This window comes from Phyllopteryx taeniolatus, chromosome 13 (assembly GCF_024500385.1).
Source record: "Phyllopteryx taeniolatus isolate TA_2022b chromosome 13, UOR_Ptae_1.2, whole genome shotgun sequence".
Classification (NCBI taxonomy): Eukaryota; Metazoa; Chordata; class Actinopteri; order Syngnathiformes; family Syngnathidae; genus Phyllopteryx; species Phyllopteryx taeniolatus.
This window is the reverse complement of record NC_084514.1, coordinates 3095480-3112070: the sequence shown is the minus strand read 5'-3', so window position 1 is coordinate 3112070 and position 16591 is coordinate 3095480. Positions and strand designations below refer to the sequence as shown.

The following is a 16591-nucleotide window of genomic DNA, read 5'->3' as shown; positions in this document are numbered from 1 at the left end:
GTAGCGCTGAAGGCTACAGGTGGAAAGCTAGATGTTCTGCTGGCCTCTAACTGAGCTTTCGTGAATCTGGATAGCAAGATATTTGTCGGGTTGCGTGTCTGCATTTTAATTTCATAATGCAGTTGAGGCCTTTGTGCCAGACAGGGTCAGTCCAAATCTTGAGTGCTTCGTTCAGCAGCTTGCCAGGAGATGTTGCTGAACTGCAAGAATGTGTTAACACTACCCGCCTTGTGATTTAAAGGCTGGCCAGCCTGCTCTGATACTATTTATACCAGTTTCCCTGCGTTGGGTTGGAAACATCTTTTTTTTTCTCAAAGACAAAACCCAGAGAAATGCTGTTTATGTTGTTCTCCTGCAAACTTATTTTGTTCAGGGCAAAAAAAAAGAAGAAGAAAAAAAAACAGAACAGAATGATGAGTAATGTCTTTATGCCAGCATCACTGCAGATCCTGTTCATCCTGTTCCTCTCTTGAGTCAATGAATGAACAGTGTTGTGTTTTTGTGTCTCTGCTAATACATTCAAGTACTAGTAAATGCATAGCGTATACAGGAAGTGCACATAATCAATTTCTCTAACTTAGGTACAGCATAATGTATATCTAATTAGGAATAATGCCTACTTTGAAACATGTTCCACATTGTCAGCAGTACTCAGTAGTATGGAATCATATCAAAAAGTGTAAATAGCAACATTAATTTCCCCCATGGGTTTAATAAAAAAAGTTGATCTATATCTAATTCAACATTATGTAGTTCTATGAAACATATATTCTAAACTTCTAGCCCTATTCTATCATAGAGTGAAAGAAAATATCAAAGTAAAGGTTTTAAAATATTATTTATGAATGTTTTCAATCATTCATTCATTCATTAAATGCATTAAATCTATGTCTAAAAGGAACCAAGATGCTGCTTTCAAGTACTACTACAGTATTTACGTGATCACCAGCACAACTTAAAGGAAGTAAGAGATTGTAAAGTTGTACACGAAAAGCGTTACTAGAGAACTGAGCAAATGAGAATACAAAGTATACACGTGAAGTCTGACCTCGCTTTGTCACGTTTCCTTTTAATCGTGCCCAGGCGATGTCTTCAAAGTTGTCATAATTACCATCGTTTAAATAGGGCATTTGGAGGTAGCACAAAGTCACGCCCATGCTCAACCTTGATTGGCTCTGATTTGCCAACAACTGTTTCCTATTGGCTGCCGCCGGTCCATTGAATCCCCTCCTCTACCTTTGTGGATTTCATGCGCTCCGGATGAAAACGTTTTCTTGTTGTTTCCCGGGCCTCGCTATAGTGAACTGGCCTTCCCCTCTCAAGTCCCACGTTTGGACACGAGGGAGGACAATAGACTCCGCGGAGGGAAGTTCAATGTCTACTTCGAACCGAGGGACAACCATTTAACCGAATGGAATGGGAGTAGTTCAACTGAAAGGCAGCCAGAGTTTAAGAAAACTATCAATCACCGCGTAGCACCGTGTTGGAGACCGAGCATTGTCCAATATCTACACCAGACATGGTTCACTTTCAGCCGGGGCCGTCAAGGACACGACTACCGCTTCTTTAAAATTATTATTATTATTTTTTTAAATATATGCAGCAACCGCGAAGGAGGTGTAGTTGAGAATAACGCGTCTTCAACTGTTTATCAAATAGCAAAGGCGGGGTGGGGCGGGGGATAGGTGTTCGGAGGATTAATTATGCCTGACCAAATCACAGTGTCGGAGTTTGTGGTGGAGACCAACGAGGACTACAAGTCGCCCACCGCCTCCAATTTCACCACCAGGATGTCCCACTGCAGGAACACCGTGGCCGCACTGGAGGAGGTGAGTACACCGGGTGGTCATGCAAACACCCACCCTAGTACAGTGTTTCGCAACCTTAAATTTGGAAAATAAAATAAAAAAAACATAAAAATAATAATCTCACACTGCAAAAACGCAAATCATACTTGGTGAAAACATCTTACTGTACTTATATTTAAGACCCTTAAAATAAGACCTTTTTGTCCCGAAAATAAGTGGAAAAAAATCTGCCAATGGACTTGATAAGAATCTTAAAAAAATCTTAAAACAAGTCTTTTTGTCTTGCTGAAAATTTAGAAATGGGTCAAAACGGCCCTAAAATAAGTACAGTAAGATGTTTTCAGTAGAAATAAGACAACTTCACTCTATCAGCTCTGAGTTTTGCAGTGCATGGCACACCACACCAACAAACAAAAATGTCAGAAAAGTGGATACACTGGTTGATTATATACCTTCTGCCATTAAGTGGAAGAGAATTTAAATATTTTTGCCTGTCACTATACCTTGTTGACATACAGTAGATAGATGAACAAAGGAATTATTTGTAGTGAATGAATCATTTTGTCCCAACTAAGGCAAATTGAATAATTTTCCCAGGCACACCTAATACATTTTCACGGCACACTATTTGGGAAATCTACGGAGCCCCCTATAGGGACATGAAAAAAACCCCTTTCTCATTCTAATGAGAAACTTTCTCGTGAGAATGAGAAACTTTCTCATCCTCACGAAAAAGTACAGTCCATTGCATGTGTGCATGTATAAAAGGCCCTTATGTGTTTCGGTTTCCATATCTGTGTGAAAATGTGCAGGAGTTAGTTCGGTTATATTTTCACCTGGGACTTTATTACAAGGACATTGCTGCTTTACTTGCAAGTCGAAACTTTCTCGTTTGAACGAGAAACAAGGTTGTTTTTTTCCCCAAGTCCCTTTAGGTGCTCCGTAGGAATCCCTTTTGTAGTAAATAACCATACAAACACTTAAATTATACACACACTGATAAATATACAATTTTCCTGTGATATCACACACCACCATGTTGGAGGTCGACATTGTTTTATTCCAGTGCTGACAGAGTTTTTGAATAGAGAATCCAAACAAAGAAATACTGAGCACTTGAACCAAAACTATCTACTATATAGTAGTTCTGGGTGATATATCGAGACGCTCGATTCGATCGATATTTTATTAATGCTCGATATGGAAAACGGAGCTCATTGATTATATTTTTTCACTAGTCCGCAAGATTTCCTTGCCCCGCTCATTGCGTGGAGAGAACATAGAGGACATGCTTGCGACTAGGGAGCAAGTGAGCATATCTGTGTAAAACCACCTTAAGATGAAGCACGTTATCGAGTGCGTGCATGTAATAATGTACTGTATATATCACGTTAAAGAGTGCCGCTCCTGTAACGTAAACAAAACAATGCCCCATGCCGCGTAACGATCGTGGTGGCAGTTGAAGTGCTTGTGTTTTTGTGTTTGCTCCGTGAACAGGAAGATGACAAGATAGTAGTTTGCCGCTCACGGACAAGATAGAAAGTGCTTCAGGGGCTCGTTTACATGAGCATTAAGCAGCTAGCTTCGTTGTGTGAACGATCACGCGAATAGTTTCACAGTGGGCCGCCATTTCTGTCTGAGCTACTGGTGCAGTTGTGTTTGCTCAATGTGGCATTCTCAAGAATCGGTCTTGTATTTCTTTTTGAATTCACATTATTTACAGACACCACATTTTATTCATTCGACATGACATCATGCTGCTGCTGCTTCTTCTTTCTCTTCTTCTTTTCCTTCTTCTTGATTTCTGGCAGACTGGGCATGTTTAATTGCATTGCTGCCACCTAAGGGTTAAGTGATTAACACCTACAACAGTGCCAAACCCTAAGAAATACATTAAAAAGCAAATATGGATGCCGTAATTTATTAATTAACAAATTGTTATGGAAGTATATTTCTATAGATTGGCAGATCTGCAGTCCATAAATGCAATTTTAAGGGAACAAATGTAAAAGTAATCTATGTATTTATTTGTGATATTTATAATTGTTAAATAAACCTGCTGTGAATACATTTGGTCTGGTGCGGTTTTATGCATTTATCAACCTTAATAAAATAACGATTGTTTTCGATTGTCGACATTAGGAGGGGGGGGGGGGGAAATCGTGATATCAAATTTGGGCCATTTCGCCCAGCACTACTGTATAGTGAAAAGTCCGTTGTTTCCCAATCTTTATCAAGCCGAGGCACATATTTTATACGAGAAAATCTCATGGCACGCTCTCCAGCCATCCATCAGTCCACCCACCCAACTCCATCCATCCATCCATCCATCCACCCAGCCATCTCTAATAAACACATACTACATCGCATTTTAGTAAATGAACACCCATGGCCACTATATGAGTAGATATGCTATCCGACATGTATAATATGTAATGCTCATTTATTAGAGATGGCGGGAATGGTGACTGAGCATCTTGAATAGATTCATCTGTTTTCTATATCGCTTGTCATCATTAGGTTGCCGGGTGGGCTGGAGCCTATCCCAGCTGACTTTGGGCAAGAGGCGGGGTACACCCTGGACTGGTCGCTAGCCAATCGCAGGGCACATGTAGACAAACAACCATTCACACTCACATATGAGCAATTTAAAGTATTCACTGAACCTAATATGCATGTTTCTGGAAACCATGTTTTAATACATTCGAAGGAAATTAATAACAGCCATTATTATTGTTTTACATATGAATGTGTGTCAATCAAAAGTGAACAATATAATCTTTGTAAAGGCAGATTTCTTGTGCTGGATCTCATTAGAGTGCAGGTGTACTTCACTGAGTGTACATGACATTCAAAGAAATGGATGCTTTGCATACACACTTGCACACTGGGCTGTGAGTGTTCTGTATTGACTTAACGAGATCCCTAGTGTGCAAATATGATGCCGCTGTCCATTTGACGGTTGCATTACACTCTGTGTGTCTACACAGAGGAGCACTTTTGCGCTAGTCCTTGATAACATGCAGGCTTTCTGCAGGAGGGCTTCCGTTTTGTTCCCAGTCGGCGTCCCTCTCCCTTGTTAGAGTTTCCCGACTTTGTGTGTTGCACAGCATAGAGCCTCGCCCAACCCTAGTGGTAAAAATAGAATGTCCCACATGAGCGGGTTGGCAGTGTGTGTATGTACTGTATATGTGTGTTGGTGCGTCTCTGCCTCTTTAAGACGTCAGGTGACGTGGGTGAGTTGGTTGCGTTCTCTCTGCAAATGTTTGACCTGAAAACAAGCAAACTGCAGAGGAGCCTCTGAGAAAGAACACAACCTACTCCAGGGAAACGTTCATCTTCCATTTTTTTGGCTTTTGCAACCATTTTTTTCCATAGGAAATAATCAACAAAACTTGAATCTTCTTGGTTGTTAATCCATAAGGGTTCAGTTCCAAATTTTCATATATTTTTTTAAAATGATCATTGATTACCAGGATGACTGAGAATCTATACAGACATGGGAAGTAATGGAAAAATGAATGAACCAGCGTCAAACTGTTGCTATTATAAAATTCTTCACTGTTGTACAAATATAAAAACAGGTAAACCACTGTTAATATTTTAAGGTGAAATCAGTAAAACACTATTAGGCTATGTTGACACTGCAGGTCAATTCAGATTTGTTTTCCCCTAATGGGACATACAGTATATATGATTTTTTTTCAACTATGCTTGGGGCATTCCACCTTCCCATTGTATAAACAGTCCCATTGAGAGAAGATATTGCTCTAGTTTTTTTTTTTTTTTATATATAAACCTAAGGCTAAGCCACATCTGGGCTCCGTGTCAACTTCACCTTAAGCTGTCTGAGCCGCCACACCTCAGTTAATTTGTATTTTTACATCGACAGACACCTGCTCAGTCTGTCGGGTGCCCCGCTGACATCATCACCTGGCTATGTACCAGTGCTGCTGGTATATAATTCATCTCCTTTGGGGGTCATTTCAGCTCTGCTTTGAGGAAAATGTCTCATTTGAGTGTGTGAAATTGGAATGACATTATTGCTAGCTCGTGGACTAGTTTGAATGGAAGTGGGCAGCTTTGTTTGAGTGCGTCGCTGTTGACTCTGCTCAACTGTTGTTCTGTTATTGTTGTTTGACATTGACCTGCCAGTGCCAACACAAAGCCTTAATGTTTGCCCTCGGTTCATCCTGTGGTGGCAATGAAATGGCGCAGTGCTTGGGGAACGCTTGCATCTACTGTGGTTTGTTAGCACATCTGCCTCACAGTTCTGAGGACCGGGGTTCAATCCCCGGCCCCGCTTGTGTGGAGTTTGCATGTTTTCCCCATGCCTGCGTGGGTTTTCTCCGGGCACTCCGGTTTTCCCCCACATCCCAAAAACATGCATGGTAGGTTAATTGACAACTCTAAATTGCCCGTAGGTGTGAATGTGAGTGCGAATGGTTCTTTGTTTGTTTGTATGTATGTGCCCTGCAATTGGCTGGCAACCAGTTCAGGGTTTACCCCGCCTCCTGCCCGATGATAGCTGGGATAGGCTCCAGCACGCCCGCGACCCTAGTGAGGAGAAGCGGCTCAGAAAATGGATGGATGGATGGATGGATGGATGGATGTATGTCTTTCCTCACCCAGAATCCTCAGTGCCTGGGCATATCTCTGTATTACTAGACAATAGGTGCTGTGTTTGTGTGTGTGCGTGTATGTGTATTCTTATGAGTGTTTACATTTATACAGTATGTGGGGATGGGAGGGGTGGTTTTTGTATATTTCTTGTTATTTTAAGTGTCTGTTTTTATCTCTGTGAAGCACTTTGCGTTGCATGTTTTATGTATGAAAAGTGCTATCTAAATAAAATTTGAGTGATTGGTTGATTCCTAAAACATGCATGTTAGGCTCATTAAACACTAAATTGTCCTATTTTTTTTTTTAACTGTTGTTTGTCTATATGTGCCCTGTGATTTGGTGGCGACCAGTCCAGGGCATACCCTGTCACAAGAGACCCTAATGAGGACAAGCGCTATAGAAAATGGATGCCTGGATACAGACTCATAAACAACTGGAAGATGACCAATGGGATACATTCTGGATGTCTACGTACTAGCTTTTCTAGTTGTTTGGTGCAATCTCATGAGATTGTGTCGGTCTAGCAGTTGAAAATAGTTTCTATTACATTGTATATTAGGCATCCTCTGTCTTGCTTTTCACCCTTTAGCTGACAGTTGAGGACGAGCTGATAGCGGTGTTCTATGGAGTGACATCATTTCGAAAGATTGCCTCTTTTGGCTTGGCGCTTAATTTTATATTGACTATTTTCTTAATGTGAGCTTTAAAGCAGTAATCTAAAGATGATTGCGCTCAACTTAGTTTCAGCCTTCTTGATTTAGCTTAAAGGAAGGCAGATCCTTTAAGTGATGACAATGCGTCTGTTTGGTTTCCACAAAGGTTTTTCTTAGGGTGCACTTTGTTAACAAAGGAGATTAGTTGGTTTGTGCCATTGGATTAATGCATAAATCTGCTGTACCAGATGGCTTTCAACATTCAGTTTGCTTTGAATGGACGTGGCAGGTAGAAGTTGTGCAGCAAGTGGAGCAATTAGGGCAGGCAGGATCTTACCTCTGGGATGCTACTTTCTGTCCTCAATGTGCCAGAAAACCAGACTTTATTAAAATAAATAGATCTCACGCCACACATCTCCAGTCTTCGCTCAGACACAAAATGTGTTTGTTCACATATTTGCATTGGTTGATGTAGTTTCTCATTGTGGAAATATGGTTCCTGCTTGGTCAGAACACAACAATTAATATAATAACACATTATAGCCACAACATAATGTTTGGAAATTACATATTGTGCAGTACTAAATCCAAAGTTCTATAAAATATCCCTTGTACTCATTGGGTTGCTCGATTTAAAGCAACCTCTCGAGTTTTTATGTACAGTATTTGTTCATACCCAATTGGCACCCAAGTGACCCAGCACATGATTAATTAGGCTCGTAGTCTTAAACAAATGCTTATTAGTGTGTGTGTGTGTGTGTGTGTGCGCGCGCGTGGCTTTTGCATGTTTGCGCTTGTGTGTGCTGGTTCTTGTAAAACCAGGGTGGTAAAAACCTGTTTATCCAGTAAGAGGATGTTGGACTTTTTGTCACGACCCCCTTTGTGCTTCTGTAAAGTGTGACTTTTCTGTCTCCACACTTTTCACAGCTGTTATCATAATGATGTACAATCAGATAAGTGATGGCCTGTTTGGAAACCAATCAACTTGTTCTTAGGGACATTTTCTCACAAGAGTTAGAGGTTTTCCGTTGAAATGCAAAAGACGTTTGTAGATGAATAGCTGAAAACGGCAACAGTATTTGTTGTTTAGTCATGTTATCATGTGGACCCAATTAAATGTATTGAGTGTCAGTGCTATGCTTTTATAATTCTGTAAATAGACAGTCTCAACATATGTTGTGATGTCATGCCAAGATACTGTACCATAGCCTGCTTTCTCTACACTTGCATATGCATGACGTAGACCTAAGCCAGTCATGTATGCACTTTGTCACACACAATGTTTGGTTGACTGAAGAAATCAGTACTTCGGCACTCTTAATTGTACTACCAGTGGAGTTTTACTTAATTAAACCAACAAGAGTGACTTTGAAAAAACATGAATGCTTTTTTTCTAGTTTTATGTTTGACAGTGTTGGCCACATGATTCCCATTCAGACTAACCAGCAAAAAATCTCTGAAAACACTAATATCCATGCCCGGCCAGCAGTGAGTGACAGCACTTTGTGAAGTAGCAATACAACTTCTACTTTCAGATCCGTTTTCAAATGTTTTGAAAAATGAATGGTCAAACTGTAGTTTTCATCCTTTTTTAATTAACAATAAACGGTGCTGTATAAACAGTCCCTGGGTGAGATTTCTAGGTTTTTTTGGGTCAGTTTCTGTCAGTTGCTATTGAACAGTTAAACACAAAGCCTGTTGTGTTCTGAGCTTTCTATGTCAAATACAGTGGGCACAGAAAGTATTCAGACCCCCTTAAAAAAATGTCACTCTTGTTTTTATTGCAGCCATTTGCTAAAATCATTTAAGTTCATTTTTTCCACATTAATGTACACACAGCACCCCATATTGACAGAGAAAAACAGAATTATTGAAATGTTTGCAGATTTATTAAAAAAGAAAAACTGAAATATCTCACAGCCATAAATATTCAGACCCAGTTGAAGCACCCTTTTGAGCAAATGGCTGCAATATAACAAAGAGTGAAAAATTTAAGGGGGTCTGAAAACTTTCCGTACCCACTGTATGTGACCCCACAAGCACCAGTAGAAGGAGGAGTCAACAATAGTCCCGGGAGCTGAGTTGACCCCCTCGTGAATTATTGATCTTGTTAAAAATGCTCCTACCTGAACTTGGGGAATATCTCTCTGAAGGCTTCGTTATACTTGTTCGCCTTTATACCCGAGCGCAACCCACGCGCGCTGTTTTGAAAATGTGCTGCAGTTCTCCTCCAAGTCGGGGGTGTCGCTATGGGTGGTATTGGCTAGGACACTACAGGGTGGATTGTCATCTGCATTTTATGGCCATTTCCAGTAGCCGTTTTTACTTTCCTTTCCGGAACAAAGCAACAACAAGGGCGACCGTGGAACAGCGTCTGCTAGAACAAATGGACCTAGATGACCAGTTGACACGTTTAATTATACTGCAAACTCAATCAAGAAGGCGGCAGCGTCTGTGGTATATGGAACCAAGGGGAAAGCTGAGTACGTCATCACAGCATGTGACTAAAACGGACCAATCACAAGAGATGATCTCTGCGGCATTCTGCGCGCGGCGACAATTTGCGCCATGTTCGCGTCAGGTTTTGCATAGGGGCCGCGCAGCCCAATGCGTCGCTCAGGTGATCCAATGGGGGCGCGGGAGTATAAAGAGGCCTTGAGGCTTGCCCCAGTGACTGAATGTTGTCGGGCAGAGTAACACCCAAAGTCATACACTAAAGACATATTTTGTCCTTGACACATCCTGCGTTCCCATGTGCATCCACCTTTACTTCAGCCTGATGACAGGGCATTGAAAGGTTTTCTGGCCATGCAGATTTTGACTTTAATAAAATGTTTATATGCAACGTTCAGGATGGAATTTCTCAACAATGGGTCTAACTTCCTCTCTGGGGTATTAACTCTGAAGCATTAACGATGATCTTATGATGGGAATAGAAAGTCAGGGTGTCGCTGTAAAATGTACAAGACCAAGTGTCTGCCAACTACAGCAACCCTCTCCTGTGACTTCATCCATATGAAATGATCTGATATGAGCTAAAGACTTGCAAAGGAGTGTTCAGTATACAGGTTTGTTGCTGCAAAACAGTCCTCACTAATTCATTCATGACAATCCATACTTTAGCCCTTTGATCGCACTGCCTTCTCCACCCAGCTGCAAACTATAAATTTATATTTAGTAAATTATAGTTGCCTGACGGTACAGTCCTTGTGATGCAGACTTTCTTGACTTTCTTCATATTTTTTTCAGCTGTGTTAAAATGCTAGTTCCAGTAGGTGTCTATAGATACCTGATCTCTTGCACCTAATCCTTCAAATCAATAATTCAGTGAATAGAAAGTTGCCTGTGGCCACATCAAATTGTAACACTGCAACGATTGTTAATCTTTACCAAAATGGAATATTCACCTTAAATCTTTCCACTTTCCCACTTGATGTCCCTATTTCTTTGTCTTAATTGCCTTGGTAAGTTTATTTATTGTTAAGTCATCTGTCTGTGTCATAGCTGCGAGTGATGTTGGGTGGACTTCTGAAGGCAAGCATAGTCAGTCCTCCAGCTGGCTATCATTTCATCCTGCAAGGGTGTTTCACAGCAGCATGCTAACTATGTAATGGTCAAACAAGTTGCCTTGCTGTTGATTTTGTTGCTGGATTATTGTGGAATGCCTCTGGGAATGGTGATGGTATTCCCAGCATCATTTAGGCAACTGCTGCCACTGGCTGCGAATGCCATACCAGCCTTTCAGATTCCAGATGGTTGGACATAGCAATGTAATGAGCCTCGTTAAAAAGCAAGTAGCTATGAACTCGAGAGTTCATAGAGCAGTTTATGAGCTCCTGCTGCGCGCGTGTTTAGCCTATTATCCTTTTGTAGCCACAATGAACCCACAATCAGGCTACCACTTGATTTCCTTTCGTGATTCTGGCCTGCATCTTCTGTGATATTACCTTGCCAGTTGGCCACACTTAATAACTCTCTGCAGTACATGACTGTTATTCTTGTTCACCACTACCGGGTGCTTAAATGTCTCATTTAACACAATCCATGTTATGGCCAATGTGATGACATGAGGTGGCAAGTGTTCTCTCGTGCGTTTTGTCCATGTGTTGGTCTGTCATCTTGTGTTGTTTCTGGGCTTTCTACAGCTCAGTTCCTCCCCCTCCTATGTTTGGCGGGAACGGTCCTGGCCATGCTGGGAACAGCAGCTGCTGGCAAGGAACAGGTGGCCCAGACGAAAGTTTCAACATGGAGTTCAGACACATGGATTATCAATGCGCAGGGAAATCCACATCTAATAGCCTTAGAGACACATGGATGGATGGACAAGCACTCACACATATTGCCTAAATGGTCAGTTGGTCCCAAGTGAACAGATATGGCCAGTCTTGAGTGTACCTCCTAAGAAGCTTAATGCTCCCTGTAATTGCAGTGGGATTCTGGCAGGATTAGCACAGTGCTTGTGTCTGGCTTCAGCCATACGTTAACCTCCAACACCGTGTTAAAAAAATATACTTTAAAAAAAAAAAAAACGAGACTTGTGATTTATACAAAATCCTGGGTAAGGGTAACAGTTTTGACTCTGGTGTTAAAGATATTTCTGCCTGGGAAATGTCTTTGTCCTTTTATGTATTAGAAGAAGGTTAATTGCGACTATTTTTGTTTTAGATTGGGTAAATTTTATGAAGGGGTTCAAAATTGCGTATCACATGTCTAAACCGGACCAGAGGTCTGTGGCATGCAGACAGAGACCACCAGGTCAAACAATCTCAGTCTACTTATTTGGTGCCAAATGCAGTTTAGATCGTGTTCACAGTTCATACTTGACCAAATGAATTGCACTACGTAGTTTTATTCAAACCAAACCTTGAAAGTTTTAACACAGCTTTAAAGTGAGGGGTGAGCTGCTCTTTTGTCTTGCTGTTGACTGATTATTGCCTAAACACTTCTAGTTTATTGTGTGGTAGTCAGTAATTCCTGGGGGGGTCTTGGTTTGAAATAAGAGTCATTGCAACAGCCCTTAGGGACTCCTGCTGCAGGGTTTGCGTTATCATGCAGAGACGCACTCTATCAAGGCCTTCGTTATGATGCAGCAGTTCTCTCTGTGGATCTTTCAAGTTAGTCTTGACCCAATCAGTGCAAATCCACAATCTTAAACAGAGGTTTATCAGAAAAGTTCAAATGCTCAGTTTGATCATGGTGAACGAGATTCGGGGAGACCACCTGCATATTGGCCTACAAAGATTTTAGGGGATTGGACACTTGCGGCATTCGGGGGGTCAAAAGCACGTGATGCGCTCCTCATCCATCAGTCTGTCCTCTCCCAGATTCCCTGAGACAGCCTCTGTTGCTGGCTATTGTCCTCTGATGGGCCGTGCATCTTCAATAATGAACTCCACCATTGATTTGTCGTCCGGACAACTCTTAGGGCTGTTTTATAAGTGAATGAGTGGGAGGGTGACTCCTTATAAGATGTGTTGTCCTGTTGCCACTTTCTCTCTCAAAGATGTGGTCCAGAATTCTTCTATGTGGGGAGAATGTTGAACATAAACTCAGAGGAGGCTCTTTGAGCAATCTGAATGAATTTGTCACAATTGACACCTGACCAAAATGTGCAGATGCAATTATATAGTAAAGTGAAGACATTTGAGGAATTCAGAATTATTGTGGTAACTCAAAATATGACATTTGAAGTTTACACGGCAAGATAACAATACGATGAGAATATATAGCAATTAGGGGTGTAACGATTCGTTTTGGGAGCGATGCGATTCGTATCACGATTCGTGGTTGCCGATTCGATTCAAGGACGTTATTGTTTTAGCTAGAACTATACAATCCGTAACGATTCAGTGTTTGGAAATTGATTCAGTAACTTTTGAACCAATAATTCAACCAGTGGGACTGTGAATACTGGACAGTGCAGGTGAAATTTTCTAAATTCCTTTTGCTTTTTGTAAAGATATCAAGTCAAATTAATTATGGATATAAGTAAATGAGCAAATAATAAATAACCATTATGGCAAATAATAATAATAATATGGCACGGAGACCGACTGGTTAGCACATCTGCCTCACAGTTCTGAGTACTGGGGTTCAAATCCCGACCCTGTCTGTGTGGAGTTTGCATGATTTTCTCCGGGTACTCCGGTTTCCTCCCACATTCCAAAAACATGCATGGTAGGTTGATTGAAGACTCTAAATTGCCCGTAGGTGTGAATGTGAGTGCGAATTGTTGTTTGTTTATATGTGCCCTGCGATTGGCTGGCGACCGGTTCAGGGTGTACCCCGCCTCTCGCCCGAAGATAGCTGGGATAGCCTCCAGCACGCCAGTGACCCTAGTGAGGATAAGCGGTACAGAAAATGGATGGATGGATAATGCTTAAATGCCTTTTAAAATGATTTCAATCAATATATTTTCATCCAGAAGGCTAACTAGCCAAGGACAGATTGATCCAATTGGATCGTAGAAATATAAGTCAATATAATGAATGAATCGTTACACCACTAATAGCAATATGTTTGAACCTATCCATCGCCCCTCTGCTGTGGTGTTCCCAGGGCTTAATCCTTGGTCCATTCTGTTCATGATTTACCTCCTCCCACTTTATTTCACAAATACAACATCCACTTCTACTGCTACACAGACTGCACCCAGCTCTACCTTTCATCCAAACCCACCTACACCTTCCCAGCCTCATCTCCCGTGCCTGTCTCCAGGAAATCAAATCCTGGTTTTCCTTCAATTTTCTCAAACTCAACAGTGACAAAACTGAGATTGTCTTCATCGGCATCCAAATCCATCCTCGCCAAACATCACCTTCACCATTGACAACACCTCTGTTTCCCCCTCCCTTAAGGTTAATAGTCTGGGTGTCGTCCTCGACAGCGCCTTGTCATTCCAAACCCACATCAATAACATTATCCGACCGCCATACTTCCATCTCTGCAATATAAACCATCACTCAACCCTAACAGTGTCGGAATCCTCGTTCAGAAGATGGTTACATCCCGTTTAGATTATTGTAATTACCACCTCTTTGGTCTTCCCCTTAAAGTGAGCTCCGATTGAAATGACAAATATATTTAATTTTACAACTACTGGCCTCTACTATTGAAATACAGTGGTGTATATTTATAATTTTGACACAAATAGAGAGTGGCTGGATCCAAGAGCAGTCGGAGGCAGATGTGAAAGGATGACTAGTTTATTGATGAAAGGTAATGGCGGTGGTCCTAGGTGGGTTGGCAGGCGGCGGTGTGGACAGGTGGCAGGCAGTGGTGAGGACAGGCGGCTGGCTTGGCGGCAGGAATTACGTGGATCAGGAACACAGGGGGGGACACACTGGAACAAGGAGACACAAGAGTCAAAAAGGGAACGAGGAATAGGGTGACTTACGGGAGGTAAATGAGCCGTGGTACCACTGAAAGTAACTGCAATACTTCGGTGAGGATTTCCTGGAACAGGAAGTTTTACATACCGGTGGTGATAAGGCTGATTGGAGACAGGTGCTGGAAACAGAGACGGTAGGGGAGAGAGAGAGAGAGAGAGAGAGAGAGAGAATGCAAAGCGCCCTCCCGGCTACAATAATGGAACTGCAGGCAGTATATGACAGTACCCCCCTCTCAACGGACGCCTCCAGGCATCCTGCCAGGCTTCCCCGGGTGAGCCGCGTAGAAGTCGTCCAAAAGGGTATGATCGAGTATTAGCTACCGGGAAATCCACGACCGCTCCTCCGGCCCATACCCTTCCCAGTCGACTAGGTACTGGAACCTCCTAGGCCTCACGTCGAGGATGCTCGACACCGTGAACGCCGGATGGTTGTCAAAAATTCGGTGGGGTGGAGGGGGCCGGAGGGCTCAGGGCGCAGGTAGAGACAGGCTTAAGCAACGAGAGGTGGAAGGTTGGGTGAATTTTCAAAGACAGTGGAAGCTTCAACCGGACGGAAGCGGGATTGATGATTTTGGTAATCGGGAAAGGACCAATGAAACTGGGAGTGAGCTTACGGGATTCAGTCTGAAGTGGGAGGTCGTGAGAAGAAAGCCAGAGAGATTGGCCCACCTTGTATTCGGGCGTTGGGGAGCGATGACGGTCCGCGAGCTGTTTGTTGCGTGCGGCGGACCGGGTCAATGCCGCACGGACGTCATTCCATACAGCCTGGATCCGCTGGAGATGGTCCTTGACTGCGGGGACTGCCACTGCCCGCTCCTGCTCCTTGAACAATGGCGGTTGGTAACCATAGCAAGCCATGAATGGGGACATACTGGTAGCAGAACTGGTGAGGGAGTTGTGGGCGTACTCAATCCACGGGAGGAATGAGCTCCAGGAGGAGGGGTTGCGTGCGGCAACACGACGGAGGGCTGATTCCAGGGATTGGTTTGCCCGCTCTGTCTGGCCGTTGGTCTGCGAATGATATCCCGATGACAAGCTGGCTGGTGCGCCCACCGCTTTACAGAATTCCTTCCACACCGGGGATGAGAACTGATGACCTCTGTCAGAGACAATATCGATGGGAATACAGTGGAATCTAAAGACATGCTGGACAAGGAGGTCAGTAGTTTCGAAGGTGGATGGTAGTTTGGGGAGAGGTATGTAATGGAGAAATTTGGAAAAACGATCGACAATGATGAGAATGACAGAATTACCTTCAGAAGGAGGTAGTCCGGTAACGAAGTCCAGAGCAATATGGGACCAAGGGCGACTTGGGATAGGCAATGGACGGATGGATGGAGATTATTGCTTTTGAAGACTGAATCAGTCAACTATTGCAAAGAAGCTGCAAATTGTAGTGCTCTGGTCTCCTCCCTGTTCTTTAGACTGTAAATGCTGCTTGATATTGCAGGTGAGTAGAAGCCGACGTGCACACACAATTTCCCTTCCAACTAAGCCGAACGCTGTCATGCTCCATTTAAGATTGCTGTAACCGCTCCCACTACTGCTCTGACATCCTGGGGTTTACGCATATGTTCATGTGAAATAGCCAAAGTGAATTTCCAAGGTGAGGTAAACTGTTTCCCCTTCACAAATGCTGCACATTTGGTCCCGTCATATGTGCTTTCATGAGCCGCTTGATGCTTTATCAACTTTATGAACTACTCACTCAAGGTGAACAAGGCACCATCAGATCTCTACTGACTTTGCATCTCATCATTTAACAGGATGCTCTTGTGCTCATAACTCAGTTTTGCCTAGAATGATGGAAAAGATTAGGTGGAAATGCCTCAGTCGCCTGGGAAAAACAAACAAATGGCCCTCCCAGGTCCCTTAACCTTGTAAAATTCGAAACGCCTCAGCAGTGAACATGAAATTTTGTTTTGTCGTCACACTGCAGCTGATGTTGACACCCCAGCGTGACTTTTGGCAGCTTACGACCGGCCCTGGAGCTGCTGCGCTCTTTATAGTGCTTGTTGAGGAACTGTAACGTACTACTAGAAGGTAGATGATACATTTAAATAACTATGGACCTGATAACTAAACAACTAAACTAAAGACCTTGATACGAGGGCTGC

General features: G+C 42.7%; 1 protein-coding gene and 1 long non-coding RNA gene across 3 annotated transcripts in view; one reads left to right on the top strand and one right to left on the bottom strand.

Moving 5' to 3' along the window:
* The first annotated feature begins 1239 nt into the window (after positions 1 to 1239).
* Positions 1240 to 16591, top strand: part of asap2a (ArfGAP with SH3 domain, ankyrin repeat and PH domain 2a) — a 61765-nt gene continuing 46413 nt past the window's right edge. Inside the window, exon 1 of one of the 2 annotated variants that reach the window (XM_061795681.1) lies at positions 1240 to 1829. In XM_061795681.1, coding sequence (XP_061651665.1) covers positions 1704 to 1829 — 126 coding nt within the window. In that variant the 5' untranslated portion in view covers positions 1240 to 1703. The remainder of the gene's footprint in view (positions 1830 to 16591) is intronic. The other variant, XM_061795680.1, reaches the window with a different exon arrangement.
* On the bottom strand, positions 13867 to 15810 carry LOC133488151 (uncharacterized). The gene is made up of 3 exons (XR_009791570.1): positions 15728 to 15810; positions 15144 to 15573; positions 13867 to 14426 (listed from the first exon to the last, which is right to left on the bottom strand). It is a non-coding gene; the product is annotated as an uncharacterized LOC133488151 (long non-coding RNA).